The sequence below is a fragment of the Acanthochromis polyacanthus genome, chromosome 1, assembly GCF_021347895.1.
Source record: "Acanthochromis polyacanthus isolate Apoly-LR-REF ecotype Palm Island chromosome 1, KAUST_Apoly_ChrSc, whole genome shotgun sequence".
Lineage (NCBI taxonomy): Eukaryota > Metazoa > Chordata > Actinopteri > Pomacentridae > Acanthochromis > Acanthochromis polyacanthus.
In genome coordinates, this window is record NC_067113.1 from 30,345,900 (window position 1) to 30,373,204 (window position 27,305).

The window sequence follows — 27,305 nt, forward strand, 5'->3', positions numbered from 1 at the left end:
GAACAGTCACTGAAAAAAATATAAAATGTACACGTTGACCTAGAAGAACAAGACAACATTGGGATTAGTAACCATTTCAAAAATGTTTTTACAGAATTGAATATTTGCAGTTTTTTAAAATAAAAAGTATGTATATTAAACTGTAAGTAATCATGGCAAAATAAATAAAATTAATAATAATAATTAAAAAATGTTATTTGAAAAAGGGAAACGTAAAAATTACACTAAAGTATTATTTTACAAAATGTTCAGTTTTGTTAAATTACAAATAATATCCTGTACAATTACAGAAAAGGATCATTTACATGTAATCTGTAAAAAAAAAAAAATCCACATCCACAACAAAAAAACTATTTTTACTAATAGTAATTTGCACTTGCACAACAGTTAAACAGAAAACTACACTATTTAAACCAGCAAAAAAGTATTGTTTTACAGATATTTGCTGTTATTTCAAAGAAAAAAAAAATTATATTGTGAAATGAAAATTAAACAAATTTTTCTGCATTTAAATGAGCAAAGAAAAACTTACATTACATTATTTTACTGATTTTTCTCGCTGTTCGAATGAAAAAACATGCATATTATTAATTAAAAATTGTAAATAATTATAATAAAGTAAAAAAAGTGTAAAAACAAAGGTACAAACAAGAAGTTTTACCAAACTTGGACCGCCCGGCGAGTTCATCTGTATGTCATGGACATGAGCCAGTGACATCGGACACCACATTTACAAAGATGACCCTTGTGACCTTGAAAATTAGGTCAAGGTCACCAAATGCGAACTTGACCTGTATCTTATTATGGTACACCTGTGTACCAAATATGGTGAGGCTACATCAATATTTTATCGAGTTATCTCACGGAAACCATATTGTTACAGACAAACAAGCAAGCAAGACCATGCAGCTCAAAACCATACCTTCTGGAAAACAAGGTTTTTCCAGGCGGTAATAATGGTACAGTGTCATTTACATGCATACTGCACCTCCTGCAGTTGACAGTGTTGTAAATAGATGAGAAGTTCACACTCCACTGTGCATGTTTACAACAGCGTCTACTGTACGTTTATTGTGCTGGAGGCCACACGGCGAGTGTTCACAGGCCGCACAAAAGAACGCAAAAACACTTCTTATTACATTTCCAAACCATTTGTTTATGGACAAATAAAGTCCCAGCGATCACAGTAAATAATCTCACAGGGAGAATAAACACAAGACCTCCAAAATGTGACATTCCTGAGCGCTGGGACAGCACATGGTGGCCAACATGCCAGAAACGCCAGCGCTAGCACACTTCAGTGCTCCGGAAATATTTTAATCAGGCCAACAATGCCCGTGGAAGCCTGAAAACATGTCAATCAGGGTGGATAATTAGTGCAGGGACGGAGGGGGACTGACGGGGACAAAGTGACAGGAGTTATATCAGAACACCTTCAGCAGGATCCGAACAGGAAGGAAAACCTGCAGAAGAACCGTCAGGCTGCAGGAAAAACTCACAACTCATCAACATGTGTGACCTTCAGAGATTTATCTCAGTATTCCTGATAGCAGCTACCAGAGCATACACCCCCTGTCAAAAGTTTTAGGACACTGTCTCATTCAAATAAAGTAGAACCTGTCCTACAACTTTTGACAGGGGGTGTATTTCATCATATGGATGTGATCAGGGCAGGACTCTGATCATACATGTAAAGTTTCAGGCAGATTGGAGCATGTTCAGGGCATTTACACAGCATTTGAAATTTCATGGCGAAGGATCAAAATTCCAGAGGCCGCCACAGACACGCCCTTTGACATTGGAAAAAGCTTTTAATAACTTTGGATCATTAAGGCCTCCTGTATGTACTGGCCGAATTTGAGGAGAATTGGAGTTTCCCCTTAGGAGGAGTTCGCTCTAGAAAAAAATGAAAAATGGGCAAAATCTGACATTCAACGCAAAATAGCTCACTTCCTGTTGGGTTTGGAATGTGGCTGTCACTGACTTTTTTGTTCAGCCTGATGTGCTGCACATGTGTACCAAATCTGGTAGATACACCCCCTGTCAAAAGTTGTAGGACAGGATCTACTTTATTTCAATGAGAAAGTGTCCTAAACCTTTTGACAGGGGGTGTAATCTGCTGCCGTTTGGCTTCAGAGAGAGAAGAGTCTAACCTGTCGCGTGATCCGGCACATATAGCTGGAAGCCAGTCTGACTGCTGTCGTGTCCTCGAGGGTCCTGAAGGCTGGGGACGACTGAACACACACACAAAAAAAACCACACACGACAATGAGACGACGGTTTGTAACGTCACTGCGTCGCCGTGTCAGAGCCTGACAGTGTTTATCTGACTGTTTCATGTCTTGATTCCTATCTCTGCCTTTATAAATCATTTAAAGAGCAACTTGCATTTACTGAATACACAGTTGTTTAAAGTATATTGCATCATTTTATATGCTTAATTACACATAAAGGCAGGAATTGTGATGAAAAGGTCAGCATTTTTGCAAAAAAAAAAAAAATTAACCATTTATAACAGTCGCTTTTTAACAATTTGCTATTATTTTTACAGATTTTTCCAGTTTTGTTAAGTTACAGTTAATATCTAGCAAAAACACAGAAAAAAGTCTAAATTTACATTAAAAAAATTGTGAAAACAAACACACAAAGTCTACATCAAAAATGTTTATGTTCTTTTTTAAAAGTTGATCATACAATTACACAATTTTTAATGAATTGAAATCATCAGAAAATACAAGTATTTTAGAGATATTTGCTGTTATTTATTAGAACAATTAAGAATATTCAAGATTGAAAAATGGCGGATGATTTCTTAATCGTTATATCCAATTAATTATGTCAAAAAAATACAAATTTACATGTTAACCATAACAAAATGTCCCAAATTTGCAATAAAGTCCATATCAACAATCTGCATTTTACAATTAGTAATTAATTTGTTTTTTTTTTAAAAGATTTTACTGCAAAATTACACTATTGTTTATTATATTTAAATTGGCAAAAAATCTAATTATTTTACAGTGTTTTCCGTGATTTTAAAGAACATTCTATAGATTTAAGATTGTGAAATGGTGAGTGACTTTAAAAAAAAAAAATCGTTATTTCACAGCTTTTTCCAGTAGGATAGCAGACAAAATATATTAATTTATATGTTAACCATTAATAAAAATAAAAAAAACACCCCAAACTATGAATAAAGTCCATATCAACAATCTGTATTTTTAAAATTAGTAATTATTTTATTTTTAAAACAACATTTCACTGTAAAATTATACCATTTTTTAAACTATATTAAAATTAGCAAAACATAGAATTATTTTACAGATATTTGCTGTTATTTGAAAGATAAACTACGTATATTATTATTATTTACAAAAATTATGCTAAAGTAAAAAACAGGTACAACTATAGCTGAAAAATAAGACCAAAACCATGACTCAGCAAAACCGTAAAGTGACAGCAAAAACTCAGGAAATACGGGAACAAATCGCAAATGTCAGTATTACAGTATCTATGGTATGTGGAGGACAAATTCTCCAGTGTTGGGACAGCAAAAGTGGAGTAAAACAGGCGGACAGGATGTGTTCTGTGCGTGTTCTCACCCTGTGGGCTGTAGCAGGGCTGGGAGTTGCAGCGCTCCACTGCGGTGGGTTTCGGTTGGGCGTTGCACTGATCCACAGGATAAAGGTTCCTCTCCTGGTCCGAGCAGATCACCTGACGCTCCCGAGAGCCGGAACCACAGCTACGAGAACACTGAGGGAGAATAGGGAAAGATTAGCACTGAAAAACAGGAAGAAACACATGAAATTAGCCATGCAGACACTGTGCAGGACGGTGAATATTCCTGCTCCCACCCACCAGACCCCACTGTCCCACATGCCAGCTGATCTGTCTGGAGCAGACGGACATCTGGCAGGGCTGGACGGAGGACGGACGGAGCAGAGTTCTGCAGGAAGCTTCCTCCAGCCTCATCCCTCCTGAACCCACACAGGTCACCTCTCTGGTCTGCTCACCTGGACCACAGGTGACCGAGCACTGAGGAGACACAGGTAATGTACGAACACAGATGACTGGATCACGGATTATACATAACAATAGGGATCACAGCTGCTTTTGACAAGAAAAAAAGTGACAAATGTGTTATTTACCAGAGTTCTCCATGCAAGAAAAGGTTGGTGGCAGCATCTCTAATTTCTATTTTTCATGTAATCATTACATTTAGATTTGGATTGACTGATTTCTTGTAGATACATACAAAAAAAGAAGAAAAAAAAAGAAGTAACATCTGATTTAAGAAAAGGCTAAGACTATGACTATTCAGAAATCTGTATTTTTACAAATGTTAATTTCTTTATTTGACATTTGACACTGCTTGAATGTAAAATTACAAATTTAAATATGTAAAATATATATTTATATACATGTTTTACAGATATTTTACAACATCTTAAGGGAAAATGTGTATAATTAGATTCTAAAAAAAAATGAAGTTTTATTTTACAGATTGTGTGACTGTAAAATACGGTTTTTGTGCAATAAAATCAGCTTCTATTTTCATGGTTCTCACAAGTTTGGAATGTTGCAGCGTTCTTTAGTTTTTTCACTTTTTGGTTTTCTGGCACCCTTGCTGTGAGATTACAGTTTTTTCTAAACGGTGGACAAAAATATGTCGGATATAAGTCATCATCTGGGAAAACAGAGTTCATAAATGAGCACAGATGCTCCAAAAACTTTTCATGAATCAAATATCTACTCCCAAATATCAGCTTGTTATTGATCTTAATATTCTTATTTTTTATTATTCTTGTTGCTGTATTCAGTTTGACTCACGGCGCTCCATGCGGTCACTCGGTACTCGGCACATTTGTGCATGTTGCAGGTCTGCAGAGTGGGAGGAGCTTCGGCGTAGGCGGCGCAAACGGCGTCTTCCACCACGCGGGGGCCCGATGCATCATGGGAAACACACTGAACGCTGCGCACCTGAGAGCCTCCGCCACAGGTGACGGAGCAGGCGTTCCACTCACCGGTTTTCCAGCTGAGAAACCAGACAGAGGTCAGTATCTTTACTACATCAGCAGCATAAACAGACAGAACTACTGTGTTTTACTACTAACTGTGAATACTACAGTACTACATAGTGCTACTGATGGGAGGAGATTCATTTTAAAACTATTCACATTCAATCAACAAATCAAGATTGATTGATTTGAGACTTCCATCTTTAACTGAGAGACAAACACTTCTGAGCATGATCAATAACAGAACGCTTTGGTAATAAAAATTCTAGGCTAGTGAGGCTCTAAAGTAAAGTTTTTATTCATCTAATATAAAGTTTCCAGTATTAAGTATGTCATTATTGACTAATCTATGGATCAGGTATTCTAGAAGACGCCAAATAATAGAGAAAAATGTGAATTGCAGCTCCCCAGAGTCCTTCTGACATATTTTCAAATTGATTGTTTGCCTAATTAAAACTACAAAACGCTTTTTTGTTTTTAATTTATGACAAAATGTCACAGAAAAAAGACAATCTTAAACTGTAAGAGTATAGTATCTGTAGTTGCATTGCTTTTATAGACACAAATAGGATTCAATAAACATCAGAAAGCTAAAAAAAAAAAAAAATACACACAATCTCATGTAAATTCAATGTATTGTAATTATGGAAAATTATGATATATTTTTAAGAAATGTCCAAATAAAACCACAAAATGGAAAGGTTTTTAGAACATTTTTTTGGCATTTTTACGTAATAACTGAGTATTATAACATAACAATCGGATAATATCTAATATGTGATTATTATATTTTATTATATGTATGTTACATTTTAATATATTAATATTGTTATATTATTATCGCTACTAATATTATTACTATTATTGTTTATTATTATTAATAATAATTACAATATGCTCATTTTGGGGGAAAAAAGATGTCTACATGTTAAATGATAAATTATCACGCTGTTGATGTAAATTCATTTTATATCCATCGTCATATCCATAAACTGGATATTTGCTGAGCTATTTCAGCAATAATTGAATATTAAGCTCAACATCTGTCAGGTCACTGATTGAACCATTAAAAACTCATCTTTGTGTATCAAAACTGTATATTTCCTGCTTTCAAATTGCTCTGATATGTGCCTTTATCCTCTAAAATGTGCAGATCTATTTATTCTACAACATTTTAATGTTGTCATTATGATGAAAATCATTCTGTTTTTGTGAAAGGCTTATTTTACTAGATCTTTTTGTGTCTCCCAGATGCTGTAATATTAATCTTTTGTTACAGCTGTTTATATTTTTGTTAAATATACACTATATTTTGCAGTGTAACTTTTCTGGCAGCATTTTTTTTTAGCTGTAATGAATTACTTTTACATTGAAATACTGGTATTTTTACTTAAGTATCTGCTTCTTTCTCTTCCATGCAGCGTTTGTTCAGACAGTCTCTCGGCCTTCTGAAACTTCTCAGGTTTCTGAGCAGCAGCATCAAAGACGAGGAGCAGGAAATTCCAGAGAGTCACTGAGTGAAGCTGCTGCTGTTTACTGCTGCCGTCTCCCATTCAGAGCTACACGATCCACAACAACCTCAGCGTGACAACCTCCGACCCATCAGCTACACTTTTACAGATCACTGAAGCCACCAGGCAGCAGCTCAGCTCAGAGATCAGGACAGGAGCACACAGGATGGAGGGTTAAAGAGGTTCTGGATGGAAGTCTGGCATTAAATCATGTTTAAATCGGTGTTTCTAAAACAAAATAGGATCATTAGTAGGGAGAAATGAGATCTCTGAGCTGGACAGTTGCCCTTCGCCTTCGTTCTCGCCGAACACGGAGGAACAGGCTTCGTTCTAAACACAGACACTACAGTCAAACACCACTAAAAAAGGAAGAAGATTGTTATTCCAACCAACATTTAGTGAATTTTTGGATCATTTATGGCTACTTGAGCACTTTCTAGAGTCCAGGTGTCCATTAGAAAGAGATGCAGACATGTCAACTTTTAGGAACGCCCTGAGATTAGACAGATTTTCTGCTATTTAAATGTCTTATGGATGTAAATAAAATAATTCGGATTACAGAAAAAAAACAGCATCAGCAGCTTCTGTTGTGCTGGAAGGTTTAAAACCATAAAGTTGTCCATCAGATTTCTTCCTGTGTGGCTGGTTCTCCCTCTGCTGCACTTTGGATTTAACCCTCTGAACCCTAAAAACCCTGTCAAAACCCTAAAAACCCTAAAAACCCTGTAAAAACCCTTATATTAAAAAAAAAAAATCACCAAAATGACGCCATTTATCAGATTCAAAAACTGTAAAAATAGAAAAAAAACATGGATTTTCACAATTCCAACAGCCTTTGAAATACTCACTTATACTATGCAGTTTAATCAGGAAAAATAAACAAACTTATGGTTAAAATTGGAATGACATCAAATTCATTTGATTTTATAGTACATATATGACTTTTTAAAAAATACAAAAATTAATAATTTGCAATAAAATGATTCTGTAAAAACAAAAAAAATTACACTCCTTAATGCAACCATTAAGCTTTGACTAACTCAGTTGTGACCAACAGTCATAGGACAAAAATTCAGGGATATTTCAGCTGAACTGCAGGCAGTGTTTACACAGAGTAAATAGAAAATAGGTACTGAAACTAATCAAAAATTTAAATAGTAATTTATCTATAGTATGCAAAGTCACCATTTGTTTAGTTTTTCAATGTTACTCACACATGTTGGTACTTTAAAAGATGCTAAACATGCTGATTCCAGTGTATTTAAATTTTTGTAAAACAAGTATTTAAACAAATTCTATTCTAATTTTACATTTTTTATGATTTATGGCATTTTAAGTGTGTCATACTTCATAGAAGACATTTTTAAGTTCTTTCTCCTTCTCATGGTTGTTCTGTTTTCATAGAGGTGGAGGACTTTGTGTTGCAGTGAAAAATGAGGCCACAGTGACCAAAAATGTGAGTTAAAAAGCCCCATAAACTGTAGTTCAGAGGGTTAAAAAGTTTCTGGGCAATAAATCTTAATATCCGTAGATTTTAAGGACTTTACCAGACGGTGATACAAGTGGGCATCCATAGAGGTTGACATGTACGAAAACGAAGGAGATTAATCAAGAGAGCTACTGTGATTTTTTTCTCCCCTTGCATTCAGCTCAGGCTTCAGTACGACCACAGAACCTGGTTACCTGAACACAAAGGCTCTGGATCTCTCTGAGGATCTCCACAACTGTGGTGGATACAGGTACGCCATCCTTTCAGACATCATAACACCAACAACAGTCAGCAAGCTGCTCCAGAAGGTGTTTCTGGAACTTTTTCAACTCGTCAGCACAGAATTGAAGTAAAACTCCTGCTGACCTTGTGGGAAATATTACATCATGTCCCACATTTAATCAGAAGTTTGAATGTTTACCTGCGGACTTGTGGGCATGGATGGGGGTTGCATGTACGGTTGGTCTCTGGTCTTGGCAGAGAAGCGCACAGATAGTCAGAATAGGCCTCGTTGTCGATGGTGCAGAAGACCAACCGAGACTGGTAGCCTAAAAAAGGAAGACATGGAGGAGTTTTACTATCTACAGAAATGGGTAATAAAAGAAAATCTGCTAATAAAAGCACTAAATCAGCACAGAAAGGTTTAACATTCTGGTTTTCAATCTGACCTGATCCACACTCTCTGCTGCAGGCAGACCAAGAGCCAAAGCTCCAGTAGTATCCGTTTCTTGAGCGTCCGTTGGGAAGGTAGTATTCATACTCCACTCCCTGGTTGGGCTCCTGGCTGATGAGCTGAGAAGATACAGTTTTAAATAACTATCAGTAATCAATCAACTGACCAGTAGTTTTGAGTTCTTTTGTTCAGACATGAAGTGAATAGATAGATGATGATTACCTGACAGTTGCAGCGAGAGCTCCCAAATTGGTTTTTGGAAGGTGTCATTGAAATAAAGTGTATTAGTATTGTTAATGTCATTGTTTGACTCTTTTCTGTCCACTATCTTAGTGCTCCCAGTTTCAAAAATCCCGTTCGCTAAGATTTTTATTCCTCAATGAGGCTGCCCTGCTTGATTCTTACAGTAAATTACACATTTAATTGGCAGTACTTGCTTCCCTGCATGCAAATGTTCCATCAAAACAGTTCCCACCATCATTATTGTGTAGAGGCACCATCACTGTATCCTGGGCTTAGCTCTGCCCAAGTGACTGGATTAAAGAAATACAAGCAACTCAGTTTTTTTCTCCCATATAGCAGAAAGATAGCAAAGTGCAGACAATATATAATTGAGGTGTTTGTTTCTTCCACTGTTTTTGTGTTGTGGGGTATAATGAAAGGGATCTAAAAATTTGAGCAGATTTGGCAACATAAATCAAAGTGTGATAGTCAGTAGTGTGTGATCTTACCTCAACAACCAGTGGTTCGGTGGTGGGTCCGCGGCCGATGATGCTTTCGGGTACGTTGTCGCCCTCAGCTCCTCTCTGGTAGTGCAGAACGGTGCCGGCGATGGGAGTCGACCTGGAAAACTCAATCACCCAGTGTCCGTTCAGGTAGTACTCCCCACGCAGGTTCTTGATGGCTGCATGTACAGTTGAACTTTAGTTAGGTATAATTCAAAATGCTACAGAAATACACAGAACCCTGACTATCCTTATCTAAACTGACCCAGGTAGTTCCGAGTGGCCACAGTCTCCCTGATGCTGATGGTTGTGGCTCCAACAGGGATGATGAACATCTGGTTGTAGCCTGAAATGGAAAATAAATGGAATAAGAGATCAACACAATGCTTTTGAAGTGTAAAAACATCTTGAAACATGGTCCCATGTATACGGTCCAACAACAATCATACACAGTATGTTTTGTCTCTCTTCCAGATCAACAACAAAATATGTTTTCTGTCTTTATAGCTCTTCCAGATGTGTTTTCCTGCAGCTCTTTCTGTGCAGTAACATTGTGTTGACTTAAATACACTCTGAGACTATAAAGTCACAAATTTGTGAAAAGAAAATCTGAAATTCTGTGAGATTAAAGTCACATTTGTGAGAAAAAGCAACACGTGAGGTATTTTCTCGCAAATTTATAACTTTGCCTCAGTTTGCTTGTTTCAGCTGGTTGGTTAGTTGTTTGCAATTTGTCAGTTTGTTTTGGATTGGTTGGTTGGTTGTTTTTGGTAGGTTGGTTGGTTTGTTGATCAATCATCAGGTTGGTTGTTTTTGGTTGATTGGTTGTTTGCTTGGTTTTTTGTTTTTGGTTGGTTGTTTTCAGTTGTTTGGTTGATTCTTTTTGGTCGGTCGGTCAGTCATCAGTTGTTTGTTTGTTTATTTTCTGCGCATTGGTTGGGTTTGTTTGTCTATCAATGATCCTAAAACCTCATTGTATACCTGCACACTCCATTATGCCTCATCTGTCCACGTGCAAGGCGCTCATTGTGTTCATTTTTACTCTGAGTAGATTTTCCGTCATCCAGGTCATGGTAATCGTCGGAATTTCAGTAGAAATCAACTGAACCTCTCTTGAAGGTCGGTTGATTTATAGCTTTATTGTGCTTTTCTATTTCTTGCCCTGCTTTCTTCGTATCTCATTTGTTTCTTACATGTAAATTTCCCCAATGAGGGACCAGTAAAGTTCATCTTAAACTGAGGATGACGGAGACAAAGATCTACATCTGTGCTGCTGTGAGGTATCGAGTTATGAAATCATTTGTTCACCAAAATGTATAAAGTTGGTCGTACCAGTGGTCAGGTCTGGTACGTTGAAGCTGTTCTTGACCTGGTAGCAGGACTGTCCGTTGCCCCCACACTGCAGGCAAGGGTCCTCCTGCTGAGGAGAGTCCAGAATGCTGTCGCAGCCGAGGCGCTGATGGAGGGAAAATAAAGGAACATTTTAGGAGCATAATGTTAACTGCAGCTAAACTGCTAATCTCTGTTTTATATCTAATATTCAGGTCGAGTGAAACCCCAAAAATGTGCATGCTAAACATAAATTATGGTTTACAGTGTTTTTTATATGTGACCAAAAGGCTTCTTCTGACTGGAAATAACAACACAATATTAATGATGAATTTTAAATATTTCAGTCAGATTTTCAACATTTTCTGTGAACATAATCTTTGATCCAATCCCAAAACCAGGATGAAAAAAAACACAATTTGAGATTTAACCAAACAAAGCAACAATAACGTTAAATAAACACGCTCCGCTTAAAACATCCCCAGCCTTATATATAGTACCCCTAAGTGCAAGAAATAATAATTTATACTGGATGATACACCTACAAAATTATACATCTTCACTACAATTAAAAAAAAAACAAAAACAAAAACAGTCAGGTCAAGGTCATACACCCCAAAAGGCACAGCTACATTACCAAGAGGCTTAGTGTGCGCAATATGAATGAAATCCCTCAAGTGGTTTGTGAGATATGATCCGGAAACCAAAAAATATTTGGAGTGCCTCACTATGACCTTGAAAATCAGGTCAAGGTCATACACCCCAAAAACCACATCTACACTACATAGAGATGGCCTGGGTGCAATATGAATGAAATCCCTCAAGTAGTTTCAAAGATATGCTCCGGAAACAAAATGCGGATGTACGGATGTACGGACGGACATACGGACGGACGTGCCCACGCCAATACCCCCCTCCGTGCCTATGGCTGGCGGGGGATAAAAAAAAAAAGTGGATTTTGGGCAGCTGCTGCTGTCAGAGGAGGCGACAGAGACGTGAAGTCGGAGGTTAAACAGTCGAGGTGTTTCCTGACGAAGGGGTTGAAAGGTTGCGGCAGGAATTAGATGAGAAAAGAGCGAGAACAGAAGAAGTGTTTGACATTAGCACAGAGTGAAAGTAATCTTTGATCCTGCTGCTCGGCTCCGCTGAATGTGTCGCATTTGATTAATGAGGGGATTCTGTGAGCTGGAGATGTGAACTCAACCTCTGAGAGACTTTTCCTGCTTTCATTTACTGAATAAATCCTGTCATTAGACCTTATCGACAACTCAGATTACACTTTTGGTTGTAGTTTTGCTTTAATCTGACCTTTAGCGTTTTAGCAGCCCTTCAGAATTTGATTTGATTTCATAATATATATAACATTATTTGAGCTGCCATCTAGAAAAACCTTGCCATTTGGTTCATTCATATTAAAATGACTAATTATGGGCAATACATGCTGATTGAGATGCATCATAATAACTTTCTTTTTGCGTTTCCATTTGGTTTTCATGTTATTCCAAATATACGTCAACCAGTTATTCCTTCTTTAACCTGTGTTTTCTTGTCCAGATGGGAAATCCAGATACAGATCACATGTTAACGTCAGGAATACAAACATGTCTTCCCTGAGGGGATTTGAGGAGACATCAGCAGGAGCATGTTGGGACAAAAGAAATCTAAATCTCTAGTTAAACTTTTAATCTTATGCCAGACTTAAAGTATGTTTGCAGAGTTCAGGACTTAAGAAGCTAAAAAAAAAAAAAGCCTCCTCAGGCTACATTACATAATCATTAAGGAAAAAATGAGACATAAACCCGACATCTGTGCTGCTTTTTCATTTTCCTTAAAGAGCCCCTAGTAAGTTTTTTTTCCCTTTGCCTTTAGTAAGTTCTAGGTTTGTGCATATAAAAGGTTTGCAGACTTCAAATTTTAAGACTAAAGATCTCAGATATTCTTATAAAGTGATTTTCTTCCACTGAAAATGTTGCTTCTTACCAGCCTGAAATGCCTGGTTTGGAGTCCAGGCTTTTCTTCAGTTACTTTGTGACATCACAATGTAACACATTTGTATAAAGCAGCTACTTTGGCCTGTAAACAAAAAGTTAACAGTTTCCTTGCAGCTCCACGTTTTTTTTGTTTTTTTTATTAAAACAACTTCTATGACGAGCCATTTGAACATTTACTGTCTGAGAACTTGTTTTCCAATTTAACTAGTCAAAACAACAATTCAAAATCTCTGTAATTTGGTTTCGACAAGTCAAAAGAAGTTGCATGTATTTGAAACATCATTTATAACTACCCTGACTTGTGCAGGTTTCTGTTCATGTGGGACTTCCCACTGGATATTGATCAAGCAAAAAGCAGCTGAACAGTGTTAACAGAAGTAATAGCTGTGGCTGTGGTTAGAAATTGCCATGAAACAGAAGGACATCATCAGCAAAGAGTTTGTGTAGAACAAGAGCTTTGTTTATTAGAGACTCGTGATTGAAATTTACCACAAATTTGACTCTAATTCAAGATATCTTTAATTACATTTTGCTGTGGCATAATTTCAGTTCAACTTAATTTAAGATATCTAAATAGGACAATATAGATATCTTGAGTTTAAAGGTATTCAAGATATTTTGAATTAGAATTAGGACCATTCAAAATTATAATGTAGATATCGGAAAGTGTAAATAATACTAGTATGGTAGTTGTAATTCGGCTGCAGATATCCACAATTTCCATTACTTTTGCTGTTGCAGGTGGCCAAGCAGAGCAAAGTGACAAAAACAGAAGCTATAATGAAACGTTTTACACAGAGATGCAACGGCAATGCTTTAACATTTAAGAACGTGAACATCTTCTAGGAGACCTCGAGAATAAAATATTGAACCTACAAAGGTGCATAATATGGGCTCTTTAAAGAATCAGGAAGGAATAAAGTTGTGTTTTCAGATTATTAACTTTTTCTGTCTTCAGACTATGACATATTTTTGAGTAGACTTGACTGTGGAAAACAATGATGTACATTAAGATCTAACTAATTCCCCATTTGCTACTCTGATTTTATAAACTCTCGAGTGTTTACTCAGGGTTTTGCTAGCTTAGACTTAGTCTTTGGAAAGGTCACAATGCCTAACAGTATTAATTACTGGTGTTTGTACAGGAAAAGCAGAGACTTGACAGAAATCCATGCATTTTACTGTTATTTCTATTTGTTGAGCAAAAATGTCTATAAGACTCGAGTAAATGACAACCCAATTAACAAAACAGTTTAAAAATGTCTTCATTCTCACTTTTTATCATTTTGTTCCTGGCTAAAGTCTCTTTGGGGGACACTGAAATTCTTCTGTGCAAGAAGAAAACCCTGTTTATGTTCCTTTCCGGTAGCAGCTTACCTTGCAGACTCCGTCCACACAAATATCCCTCCTTCCTGGGTGACAGGGCGTCCCGTCGACCACAGCGCTGCGGTGGCGGTAGTAAAAGTTTTCTCCTCTTGGCATGCAGTTCAGCTCACAGGGGTTCTCAGCTGTCAGAGGGAATTTAAAGTGTTTAGAAATACCGAGAAATAACAGCCGTCTGGGTTGTTTTTGTAATCAGGGAAAAGTCAATCAAAAGTACAACTCAGTACTGTTATCTGCAGTAATTAGTACAGATTGTGTTGCCTATTTCACATGAAAAAACAATTATATATATATATACACAAATGTTTTGCTTCTAACCTCCATAATAGGGCAGCCACTTGAAGCGTTTCCCCTGGAAGTCCGTTCCGTCAAACTGTGAGCACTGTTCTTCACGGAAATCCTTTGAGCCCTCTGGGCAGTCCTGAGAGGAAACAACAGGGTATATCAGGGTTCAAAATAGCCTAGCCGCGCTAGGCCCATGTTCTGAAGACGCAAGGGTCTAGGCACGCTCGACAGGGAGGGAGGCGGGCTAAAAGGTTGTCTATCAAATCACTCTGCAGCAATTGGGTAGGTATACAACCAATCAGCGCAACGAATAGGCTCCTAGAGCGCCGGAAATCAGAGGATGCGGTAGTTCGGTGAAGCCTTATTTATACAGTCAATGGGTGAAGCTCAAGTATATTACAGACATGTTAACAGAAAGATTATTCAGAGTTGGTGCTAATGGAGCTCAACGACTGTTGTGGTTTTTGTTGTCGACCCTGGCAGAGAATTAAATTCGTTGCCGTGGGTTGTCTAGCGCGGCTAGGCGAGGTTCAAAAGTCAGCAAAGCAGAAATACATAGAAGTTTAATAATAAATGAAACATCCAATAAACAGACAGAGTCGAAAAATATAGTTTCTGGCTCATTTATTTAACAAGACACACATGCAGATGATACTTTTATTGACTTAGATGGCGATGTTACTGATTTATCACATGTATACTCATAATAATAGGCCATAGAGATGTAAAATGAGGTGGGCAATGAAAAATAAACATGTCAAGGAGAAGAACAATTTGTTTCAGATGCGTTTTATCACCTGGATGTTGCAGGATCTGTAGGACTTATCTGGTCCGACACAGTTGTGTCCTCCATCCGTCCTGTGTGAATACAGATAAGAGACACTATTAGTAAATGTTTTAATAAATTAATTCTGATGCAGAGAGAAGTTATCACATTATCTCCTGGGTTACTTCACCCTGAATCATCAGGGACCTTGACCATGCCGGATTTGTTTTATCATAAACTACAGATATAGAGTATGTTCCATATAAACTGACTCAATTTTAAAGAAGCACTGAGGACATTTTGTCTTGCATTTGGAGCAAAGTTGGGAGATTTTTAAGAGACATATTAAAGAGGTGAACAGTGAAAAATCAAAAGTAGCAGAGGTAAAAAAAAAATATATATATCCTGACTTTTAGTGTTAGAGTTACAATTTACTTTGCATTGGATGTAATTTCAACTCAGATTTGTACATTATCTGAAATAAAGCTAAATTCAAACTGAGGTAACTTAATGAAATTGGCTTGATGACATAATTTTTCTGCTTTTTGTCCTAATCACTTAAAATTACAAATTACTGGTCAAATGTACAACTGCAGGTAAAAAAAACTAAGTTAATAAATTTTGTTATCGAACGTATTAAATTTCTTAAAAGCTACATTAACAAAAACATGAAAAAGCAACTAAACACTGAAGCAGCTTAATTTTACTAAACAGTTGTCACTCTAAAAACTTGTCTTCATAACTAAGGTAATTTTTATTAGGACACTTGAATCATCTTTGCAAATGACATGGATAAACTTGATGGAACAGCTTTTTCTAATTATCAAGCAGGTGGTTAATTAAAAATATCAGTTAAGAACAATTAATTTATTGGACTTTGTTGGTCAAACTCTTTATAAGTGCACAGACTCAAAAAGATTGTTGCAAATTGTGTTAACTGTTTTTGTTTAACTGCAATCTCCACACAGAAAATCCCAGGTAAACTGACATTTAAATGTAAAAATTTTGCCCTTTTGAGCCACATTTTGTGTCCAATGAGACTCAGTGGTGCTGGAAAATCCTCTTTTACATCTCTGCTGGCTAAAGTTTCATTAAAACCTCACCGTTGTCGGACAGAAATGGTTAAAAAGTAGGTGCAGCGAACGTATGCAAAAACGGCTCAGACAGTGTGCAGAAATAACAAGCTGCAGCTCTGACATTAAGCAACATTCCTCTTTAATCTGCACCTGTAAAGAAAACGAGCTCTCGGCACAGCAGAGGCCTCGACATCAACACCGTCGGTAAACTGTGAGGCGGCAGGTTGTTCCACAACTCATTATTAAGTCATCCACTAAAGTGTCTGCCCCGAAGGCCGAAAACAAGCCTCGCTAGCTGTCAGCGCGCCAGAACTGAAACCAAAACGGTCGTTCGCGACAGCTTTTAATTTAAAGCGACACCTGACGGAGACGCGGGGGAAAGTGGCAGTTAAACACTGAATTGGAAAAGACAAAATGATAACCTCGCCGCAGCGTTTAAGTCTCCTGGATGGAGGTGAAGTGATTTAAAAATGTCGAAATAGGAGTTCCTGTAAGGCACGCGGTGACTCAACGTGTGAAATCACAGTGTTTAAAAGGCGTGATTCAGGCGAAACCTGGCAGACAAGATATGACAGAGTTCATCCAAGTAGGTAGCAGAGGGCAGAACTTCACCATTATTCATTATTCAGCTGAAGAGGGGAAACAAACAGACACTGACTCACTGTCTGACTGCATGGACATGTTCAGATCCAGCATTTAGAGTTCCTATAAAACTTTTTACGTGCATCCATTAAGGACTGTTACCCTTAAATTTAAATATAATATAAAAAAACCTGCATTTTCCTACAGTTTTCTGTCACATAAATGCACCAAAACAGCAGAAAAACACAAGAGTGAAAAGTGTTTGGGCTTGTTAAAGCAACAGATGGTTATGTTCTGCCTGGTGGGCATCAGTCTTCAAAAAACAAACTAAGATTCCCTCACTTATTGCTCAGCTACTGACACACCCACATTCTGCTGCAAATTTAATGCCAATAAAAGATGAAGCTGACGACAGAAAGATGACTTTTGAGTACAAAACTGAATTTACTGATTTGTATATTAAGTTAGAATAGAGGTTCAGAGACCAAAGGAGTGGAAATTTTCAAAAAAACAAAACAAAAAAAATGCTAGTAGGTTTGAAAGGCTTGTAATTTCAAAATAAAATCACCAAAATGACATAATTGATCAGAACCATAACCTGTAAAAAGAAAGATTTTCAACTTTCTGACACTCCTTGAACTAAACTTGTGTGAAATTAACCAAATCTAAGCTTAAAAATCTTGATATTTCATTAAAATAACTTTATTCAACATATCTCGTTTAAATAGTCACAGAAAACAGCCCATTTAAACTAATTAAATTCTGTAAAAAAAATAAATAAATTCTATGGTCCTCAGTGCAACTGAAAAGGCATTATTGACTCAGCTGTGATCTACAGTCATGTCACAAAAATTCAGTCACATAACCAAATCTAAGCTTAAAAATCTTGATATTTTATCAAAATAACTTTACTCAACATATCTCGTTTGAATACCGGGCTTTGCAAAAGTTCTGTTACACTTGCAAAATGTGAGCAAAATGAACACAATGATTTTTTGGTGCAATAAGATAATTTTTTATTTTCCAAATATTTCAATATATGTGTTAATGATAATATTAATCAGAAATGTGGCCACCCAAAAGTTTTATCTTATTGCACCAAAAAATCTTTGTGTTCATTTTCGTGAATGTCTCAACAAGTGTAACAGAACTTTTGCAAAGCCCGGTATTTGAAAACAATAACACATTTAAAGTAGCTAAATTCTGTAAAAAAAATAAATAAAAAATTCTATGCTCCTCAAAGCAACCGAGAAACCATTAATGACTCAGCTGTGACCAACAGTCACATGACAAACATTCAGGGACTATTCGGCTGAACTGCAGGCAGTGTGTTCACAAGACAATTTAGAAACAAATAAAAAATGTAAGTAGTGAAATATTTAGAATGTGTGGAGCCACCATTTTATTTATCAGAGCTGGTAACATCTGTGGACACTTTGAAAGATGTTAGTTTTTCAAATTTGGTGAAACAAATAATCAAAGAAATTCAACTTTCTTTTTTTTGATGATTTCTGATATTTTAAATGCGTCATACTGAAGATATTTTCTGAGTTCTCTCTACTTGTTCTTTTTCCATAGCAGTGCAGGACTTTATCTTACAGTAAAAAATGAGCCCACAGTGAGTAAAAATGTGACAGGATGCCCATAAACTGCTTGGAGTTTGGAGGGTTATAGCTATAGGCGTTCAAATTATGGAATGTTTCACGAAAAAAAGGCAAAGATTTGCTAAAAATCCAACTAGTAAATGCAGCTTTGTGCGGCACAAACTTGGAATTATCTTGTGTGTACCCAACAGGTTTTGAAACTCATTTGTGAGAGCACTTTTACTTCAATAAGAACATTTTGGTGCTGATACCGAATCCTGCAGTGTGGAACTTTTGTCTCCCCCTTCTGGCAATAAGAGTAATTACACATGGATCGTCCTTCCCGTGAACTTTCTTTTATTATCTGAAGCATTAAACTCTTTCCTTAGATGCCTTCCAGGTTTTTCCATCGTACTTCTACCTGCTGTATCCTATCTTGTGTTTGTTTTTACGGGAATGTTGGGTACACAGAGCTTCGCCTGCCACTGATACGATTAATCTGCGCTGTGTGAACTTGATTTGTTCCCACAATCCGGCCTTGAGTGCTGGTAATGGAGGATTTAACCTTTACTAAAGAAAAGAATCTGAGTAATTCTTCCAGCACAAAGAGGCAGATAAGACACACATCACTTCCCGGCTCATGAATACAGATCACTTTACATGAGGCAACACGCCAGCTGGATTCCTGCAACGACCGCCATGAACACGTCGTTTACAAGGAAAGCTGGCAGAAGAGCAGCGGCCCAGAAACCAACCAGAACATGTACAGATTAACAGTTTAAGATGTCAAAACTTGGAGATCAATAAATCTTCTGAGGGGACAGACAGAAAACCTCCAATCCGATCCACTCCGGCAGCCAACACCCAACGCTGAGCCGTCCTTTTATTGTGAAGGGCTCCTCCCTGCAGTGTGTTTTGGATGGGAGACAAGCCCACGTCCTCCTGACTTCAAGGCATTTTTTTTAACAATCAAGATACAGTCTGTGCCTGTGAACCTCGCAATTAGTTTTTATTCACGCAGGAGGAAAAGAAACAAACCTGTGTGTGTTCAGGGACTGTTTGCACACGAGTCCTCCGCTGCTTGACTGAGGTTCTACACGTATTCATGTGTGTTTAGGTGCACTAGCGGACACATTTACCTCTGAGTGATGCAGCGTCTGGTTCTCATGGTCACTCCGCTGCCACAGCTGCGACTGCATTCGCCATAAGGACCCCAGGACTCCCAGTAATCTCCACCAGGCACCTAAATGCAAAAAAAAAAAAAACTTTCAGTTGATACTCTTTGCTGACTAACTAAGTCTATCCACTGTTTCCAAGGCTGAGATTAAAGCTGTAAACTCAACTTTTAGCCTATTAACGTCCACCTTTTTAACAGAATTTTTGCCTATTTTGGTGTATCCACACAGAAAGCCTCATAACAGAAGAAATATAAGAACAAAATGTGCATATGTGACGTTATTTGAAAGGAAACGTCATATAGTTTATGAAATTGTGCTTGGTTAGCAAATGAAACACATCTGGTATGGGACTCCTATGGCTTATAGGAATACAGAAAAATAAGGAAATGACACTCGAGGAGGAAGTTGTTTTTGTTTGTTTCTATTTCTTTTGTTTAACATCAAAACGAATGCATATTTTGGTGCTTATGGTCTCCATGAGATGAACTGAAAAGTTAAACTGTAGAAGATGCAGCCCATCTTACCATGTGCAACATTGACGAAACTTTAAATATATCTCTGTGTGCAATGTTAAACTACTTTAAACTATAAAAAAGAAGCTTCTAAAAAAGCAGCATAAACATTCCAGCAAGCGTCCAGAAGCCAAACATTAATAACGGTGGAATACCGTCGTGATCATAAGCTAAAAACTGTGTGAATATCAGCAAATATCTGCAAAATAATTGTAGCTTTAATTGATTTTAATATTATAAAGCTGTCTATTTTCAAAGTAAACTTTAAATTGAAATACACAAACATATTTTGGCAAAATTCCAAAATGTTTGCGTAAAAACTATGTAAGGTTGGATTTAATCTACATAACACATGCATTAAACTGTAGTATTTACTTTTTGTTACTAAAACTACATTTAATTCTTATTCTTAAAGTCCAAGATGGCCTCAGTCAGTGTCTCGTTTGATCAACAAAGAGTTGAATTCTTACCTCAAGATATTAAGATCACAGGTTTTGAATGAAAAGCAGCAAATCCTCGCATTTTAGAACCAGTAAGCGTCAAAAAATGTGCTTGAAAAATGAATTCTATGATCATTTCTGTCATCTAATCATCTAACTGAGTCATCAGTTGAGACACTGAAGCTACTGTATAAATTGCATCCATTTAAAAAAAGAAATTTGAATCAGAAAAAGTTGTTTTATAGGAGTTTGGTGTCTTGCATGCAGCTTCTGTTATTTCCTGAGTATGTAGTCATTTTCAGTGGGAGTTTACCGTTAAAGCAGGAGCCAGGAGCAGCTGAAGGATTACCAGAGGAAGCAGCATCTTCATTGTTCCCTGTGGGGAGAAAAAAAAAAGAGTCATGAGGCACCCAGAGTTAGTCACTGTGACTAATAAAGGCTATTACACATGTAGAGGAAACAAGCCAGGGCAACGAGCAAAGCGGTAATTGATGGGATGTGTGCAACTCAGGCCAACACATTCAAAATGAAAGTTAAAGCAAAAGGTCTCTGAGCTCCTCTGTTCTGGCTGACAGTCAGCAAACCTCTGTTCTGTTGCCCTGCAGCGCTTCCTAAAACATTTCCAAGTATATAAATCAGACATAAATCAGTGTTAGTGTGTAGCTCAGTGGTTTATGAAGAAAACATTTGATCAATTATCTATTAAGATGTTGCCAAAACACTTCTACATTTATTTATTTTTTTTAAACATTTCATGATCACAAGCTTGAAATAAAAGGCACTTGTACCCAAGTGGCTAAAAAATGAGCTGCAGTTCCTCAAATGACCACTTGAGGCTGACTCCAATCCTCATAGACCTCCATGTTAAAATGAGCAACTTTACAGCAGAAATAAACATGTTTTGGTTTGTAGAAACAAACGAAAACCAACACCGACTGTTTTCAGTGCCTCACATTTTGCTAATAGTCATAAACCTCCATGTTTACCCACGAAAACTCAAATTACGAGGCACAGTCCAACTTTAAGGATCCTGTACGTCCACAGTTTATCCACTTATACCAACTAGTTCCTAAAATTCCACATCAGATCATAATTTCACTGCAGGTTCAGGTGCTGCAGTTGAGTTAAAATAATGGTTTGACTTCTAGTTTTGTGTAATACAGTAAATTGAATAGTATACACTCTATTTTCTGACATTTTATTGAGTAATCAATCATTAAAAGCATAATTCCCAGATGTACGAACAGTGAAATAATCATTAGTTGCAGCACTTAGACTATTTTAAATCTCTAAAATTAGACTTTAGTGAATTTATACGCCTCAGTGAAGTGAAGAAAACACTTTTTTGCAGCTCTTTAAACAGCAGCCTTATCATTTCCTTCAGCTATCTTCACTTAATTGCTTAACTGAGCTAAAACTGTTTCCTTTGTTGCCTGTTTGTTTGTTTTTTTCCACGGCTAATGGCAGGTTTCCTGAGAAGCAGAAGGGGGTCGACCGGAGCTGCCAGACCACCTCTGACCTGCAACCAGGACCGCCAGCTGCCCCGACCGAAAGGAAAGTTACCCCACGGCGACCGGGGGGGACGGCTGATCCGGAATCAGGGAGTCGTCCCAAACAAACAGTCACTGAGCCAAAAGACTAAAATTGAGCAACTTGATGGTGTAATCTGAGCTGCTCTGTCTGGACCCGCTGGAACCATTCCTCACCTCCCAGAAAACGATGACAGACGCACAAACTCAGTCTGCAACCAATACTTTTAATTCATTACAAACTGATGTGTTGACTGGTTTTCACTGAGTGTGAAAACGGTGAAAGACGTTTAAAGAGCCTGAGGTCATTAAATTACCTGCACTGCGCTTCTCTTTCCACTTTGTTGATGGCACTTTACTTCTGTGGATTCTATTAACTTCAAATTATAGTTTTCCACCCTTAAACTGACGTCCTAGTTTCTGCAAAAGTGCAAAAATGAACGTTGGTATTTAAAGTTTTTTTCTGTTTTCTCTGCTGCAGCTCAACCCCAGTCTTCTCCCAGTAAAGTAAAAACAATAAGCACAATGAGAAAATCATGCAGTTTTTGGGTAAAATGTGAATTCAAGTTGGAAAACTTGTAAACTTTAAGTCAACTTTCACTCAAATTAAGCCACAACAAAGCTCATTTGACATTTAACTGCATCTAACTTAAACCAGTGACATTAACATGAATTTAATTTGGATAAATTTAGTTACGTGTCACCAATTGAAACAATTCAGTCTAATTACTCCAAAAGTTCCCTTTTTTCTGTGTGTTTTGCTTGATTCAAACCAAAAATATCCAATTTACAGTCACATAAAACAGAAAATCTGCAAATTGTCACATTTGAAGACAAAAAATAGGTAAATATTTGACATTTTTTGCTCTGTAAGTGGCTTTAAATGATTAACTAAATGCCAAAAATCATTAAAAACTCATCAGTTTACTATATATAAATGTTTAGTTTGGATAGAAATCAGTGTTTTGGAATGAAATCAGTTCAAGAAAGAGGGATGGTTTTGGTAAAAAAAAAAAAATGCTCCTCAGCAACATGGTTACTAATAAACTCATTATTGTATCACTACTTTACATTACATAACAAAAGTAAAACCCAAACAAACCAACCACTCCCTCATATTTCTGAGAGAACACTTCTAAAGGCTCAAATCTTTATCAGAGCTAATTTCTAAGTTGACATTTGACAAAGCAGAGGCGGGTCCTGACCACAATCAGCCACTAATGTGTTTAGAAACTCCCTGGGAGTCTTCTGTATCATTGTTCCAGCTTATAAAGCCCTTAGCTTCAGGCAATTACACGTTTTTATGCAACCAAATTAACAATTATTAGTCAGCCAGGGAGGGCAAGCAGGGTCTTGTGTGTGTCTGGTCAGTCTGGAGAATCATCCAGAAATCCAACGGAAAAGATTCATTTATGATAATTCTGCATTGATTTATTAATAATTTAAGTGTATTATTTGGTTTAGTCGCCTCCTAAGTGCCTCTGCTGGATATTTGTTGTGGTTTATGTGAGTTAATTAAAGTTTGAGACCTGTTTTTGTATCTTTACATGAGTGCACAAAGTCCGTTTTACGCATCCTGTGGTGTCATTTCCACGTTTCTATACTATTATTTTTTTGCACTTCTCTTAGAAATTATTGAGTCAGTCTATAAAACAAACTTTTACCAAAATAAATCAGCTCATAAGTTAATTTTTATCTCCTCTAATGTAGTTTTTGGTGTCACTGCGCAGTTACTTCTTCCAAAGTTCTAGAAAAAGGCGCATTTTCCTTTAAATATCTGCTATCCAAAGCAAATCTGACCCAAAAAGAAGCCTTGGTTGTGGTTTAGAGGAGTCATTTTTGACTACTCACCCTGTTGCGTGGTTCTAAACGCGGTTTCTTGGAGTCCCGGACCGGCGGACGGTGCAGGACGCAGCTGGTTTCTCTCCGGAGCTCCGACTTGAAGATGCGTCTGGAGCGAAGCGCAGCGTCCTGGATATATGAGGAGGTATATCTGGCTGAGAACCTTTGTCTCTCTCTCTCTCTCTCTCTCTGACAGGAAACCGAGCAGAGAAAGTCCCCGTTGGTTAAACCTCCTCCGCGGCGTCATCACCGCGCTTGTCAACACTCCAGTCCAATTACAGCCCCTCCTGACAGGGATGGGGACTCTGTTTTTACGCGCAGTCTGTAATTTATCACTGTAAAAATATCAGTTAATCAGCGTGTTCGTTTGTTGTAAGCTCCCCATTAGCGTAAAAAAAATCCCCACTTCTCTGCAAGCAACGCGTTATTATGGCGCTCTCCCACCGGTGTAATGTCAGGGAGGGTAACCATCCACAGGCTTCTCCGCTGGGAGTTCTGGGACTAATGGGAAGGCTGGGCTACAATTTCTGGATGGAAATGAGTCCCAAATGTTACCTGTCAAGAGGAAGTTAATTGGGTTGTGCAGTGTCTTGGTTTGACTTTTGTGTTTTGGATTTAAACATGATTTTCTGTGCTTCTGACCTAATTAAAATGCAGCAAAGTGTTCTGGGTAAAGGCCTCATTTGGCACAAACTGAGTCAAATACTGAAATGAAGCCTTATTATTAAAATAAGAGTAATAAAGCATGTTATGTACACTGGAGAATAAGAACAAGGAAAACAAGAAAAGTACTCAGAGCTCAGTACTCCACCAAGGCTGCTCAGTTGTATCATTTCAGACAGCTGAAATTTTGGGAAAAAAAACAACAACTTTGTGGCAGAAGTCATGACAATCGTGTGACCTAAATATGTAGCCGTGGTGGGAATTGATGGGACTCAGAAACACCCCCACAGTTTAATCACTTGTTCCTTGTATCATTTTGTCAGCTGATGTAGTGTTCACTTGTTGTCATGGTTACAGTGACGCTGTGCAGCTATTTCACAATGACACAGAAATCTTTAACAAATCCATGGATCCAGACTATAAGCTGCATCACTGCCAAAATCTGATCACTTGGTCCTTGTGTCATTTCTGACCTTCCCTGAAAATTTCATCCAAATCCGTTAATCTGTTTTAGAGTAATGTTGTGAACAGACGGAGGGACAGACAAACCAACACAGATTGTCAAATGACAGCAGAGCAGCAGCTCTGTTCACTGTACTGCCTTCGATACTTTACAAGCTGCACGGGCAGATGTTTGGCATTTTGGGAGCTAAAGAAGGCAAATTTGAGTTTTTTTCTGGATAATTCTGTGCCTGGTTGATGGTCCATTGAACGTCTGTGGTTTGGTGGCGTCTCCGCGGACATGAAGCCGAGTTTTCTCCCTTCACAAAGCCTCTGGTCACCTGGTTTGAAATATTCAGACCTGAGAGTCACAGCGTCTGGCTCAGATACGAAGAACAATCTGTGAGCGTGGGAACATGGACAAACATGTGGCTTTTGGTGGCATATTTGGTGTTAAAACGGTTTTCCTTCTGATTTGGAGGTGGCAGTTTATTCACACCATTTCTGAATGAATCCCAGGAATAAAAGAAATGATGACAAACAGGCATCACAGCCAGCGTGTATTTTAACATAAGCCCATAACTACATGCTGCAGGACGTTTGGGGTGTTTGTTTTCAGAAGCTTCGCCCCAAAAACAGAGCAGAGGAAGAAGAAATCCTTTTTTTGGAACCAGCTGGCAGATGTTTAAACATAGCTCTGCTTGTGTCTGTAGTGGTTTCCCCTTTAAAACCAGAAATAATCACTTTTCTAGGTTGTGTTCATGCAGTTTTAACATGTTTGAGCAATTAAATTGTCACATTTTTCTACAAACTTTTGTTTTACAGTTCTGGCTTGCGATGCTGCTTTTGAATTATAAGATAAAGATAAACACGTTGCTTATCTTTTTCTGCTTAATTGTGTGTTTGGCTGAGAGTAAAATTGATATATCAGCTTGATGACATTTCCTAATTTTAGGAGAAATGCTCGTAAACAACAGTTTAAAGCTGCAACACAAACTAAAATGGTTTCAGACGCTGTAGATTTGATGGTGCATGCAGATCTTTGTATTTTTCACAGCAGAATGTTTATAACTGGAGCTTAAATCTCTACCTGAACATCACTGCAGAACACGGACCTCTTCAAGGCAGCAAAGTCCACAAAGTCCCCTTTCAGCAGCTTAAAGCTCCCTGATGTACTGCAAACACTGTTCAGGAGCAGTTTAAAGAACCTGACAAACATTAAAAGTTCAACTGGCAGAAGAATGGTTCATAAAAATGATTGTCGTGCAGCCATCTAGTAGCGATAATTACCCCCAGAACAAACTCATTCTTCTTGTTTCCCGTCACAAATTAATTAAAGTCAGGCATTTTTAAGCTGGATTTGTTAAAACTCAGAAGAGATTTTCCAACTTGTTCTGCCTCAGTAAAGCTGACTAGTGAACTCCTGCATTGATGTAGATTAATTCAGTACTGCAGCTTTGGAATTTAAATCGCTACAATAAAAACGCTGTAAGTAACAGAATGTAAATGTGACGTTTTGCTGGTAAAAATGACATGAAACATGGAAAAAATACCATAAAAAAGGAAAGCTTTATCACGTCGATACGTCAGCGGTCGACTTGTATTGTGGGAAATGGAAGAAGTACAAGAAGCAGTGGCATAAAACGACAAAATCTCTGTTTTTTTGCACCAATTTTGATGTTAAATCAGTGATTTAATGCTTCCATTTTGTCAGATTTGTACACGATGCAAAAAGCCTCCGACACAAGTGACAATCGGCTCCACAAACCTGCTGAGGATTTGCAGCAGCAGGTATTTTATTGACTGATTCCCATTAAACCACATCTGGTTTCCTTGAAGCCTTCGACCCGGAGAGGAGGGAGGCACCTCCAAGTCTCACATCAAGGTTGAGTGCAAGGAGGGATAATCGGGTATTTTTAGGACTCAACTCTCCAAATGCCAAATATAGATGACCACCCACTTAAAAATAATATCCAGTGCTGTTTATCCAATAAAGTCTTTACAGGGCAGTGCATCCCAGCTTCAAGGGACGTTGTTGTTTTAATTATAGAAACCTAATGAGCACAATGTCTTATGCATAATCTGGAGGAAATAAAAAAGCACCTTTTTTAAACAAGAGTCCACATTTTTCCATAAACCTCCAGTTTTGACCCCGGTCGTTAAGTCTAGCCGTGGCTTTAATAGGAGCTCTAAGCCACAGGATTTAAGTTACATTCAAATTACTAAGCTTTACATCCATCCTCCCACAGACATAAAATGTACACACATGCTCAGTCAGAAGGGAAAAAC

General features: G+C 37.6%; 1 protein-coding gene across 2 annotated transcripts in view; it reads right to left on the reverse strand.

Annotated features, from left to right (window-relative positions):
• The window catches only part of paplna (papilin a, proteoglycan-like sulfated glycoprotein), a 37,154-nt gene extending 12,980 nt beyond the window's left edge, over positions 1–24,174 (reverse strand). Inside the window, exons 1-16 of one of the 2 annotated variants that reach the window (XM_051949326.1) lie at positions 23,922–24,174; positions 20,855–20,917; positions 19,551–19,654; positions 15,202–15,262; positions 14,438–14,540; positions 14,114–14,244; positions 10,749–10,872; positions 9,682–9,762; positions 9,423–9,595; positions 8,687–8,810; positions 8,440–8,566; positions 8,213–8,278; positions 4,831–5,035; positions 3,859–4,035; positions 3,603–3,753; positions 2,154–2,234 (exon numbers count right to left, since the gene is read on the reverse strand). In XM_051949326.1, the coding sequence (XP_051805286.1) occupies positions 2,154–2,234; positions 3,603–3,753; positions 3,859–4,035; positions 4,831–5,035; positions 8,213–8,278; positions 8,440–8,566; positions 8,687–8,810; positions 9,423–9,595; positions 9,682–9,762; positions 10,749–10,872; positions 14,114–14,244; positions 14,438–14,540; positions 15,202–15,262; positions 19,551–19,654; positions 20,855–20,911 (1,765 nt within the window). In that variant the 5' untranslated portion in view covers positions 20,912–20,917; positions 23,922–24,174. The remainder of the gene's footprint in view (positions 1–2,153; positions 2,235–3,602; positions 3,754–3,858; positions 4,036–4,830; positions 5,036–8,212; positions 8,279–8,439; positions 8,567–8,686; positions 8,811–9,422; positions 9,596–9,681; positions 9,763–10,748; positions 10,873–14,113; positions 14,245–14,437; positions 14,541–15,201; positions 15,263–19,550; positions 19,655–20,854; positions 20,918–23,921) is intronic. The other variant, XM_022221559.2, reaches the window with a different exon arrangement.
• Positions 24,175–27,305: the final 3,131 nt, after the last annotated feature.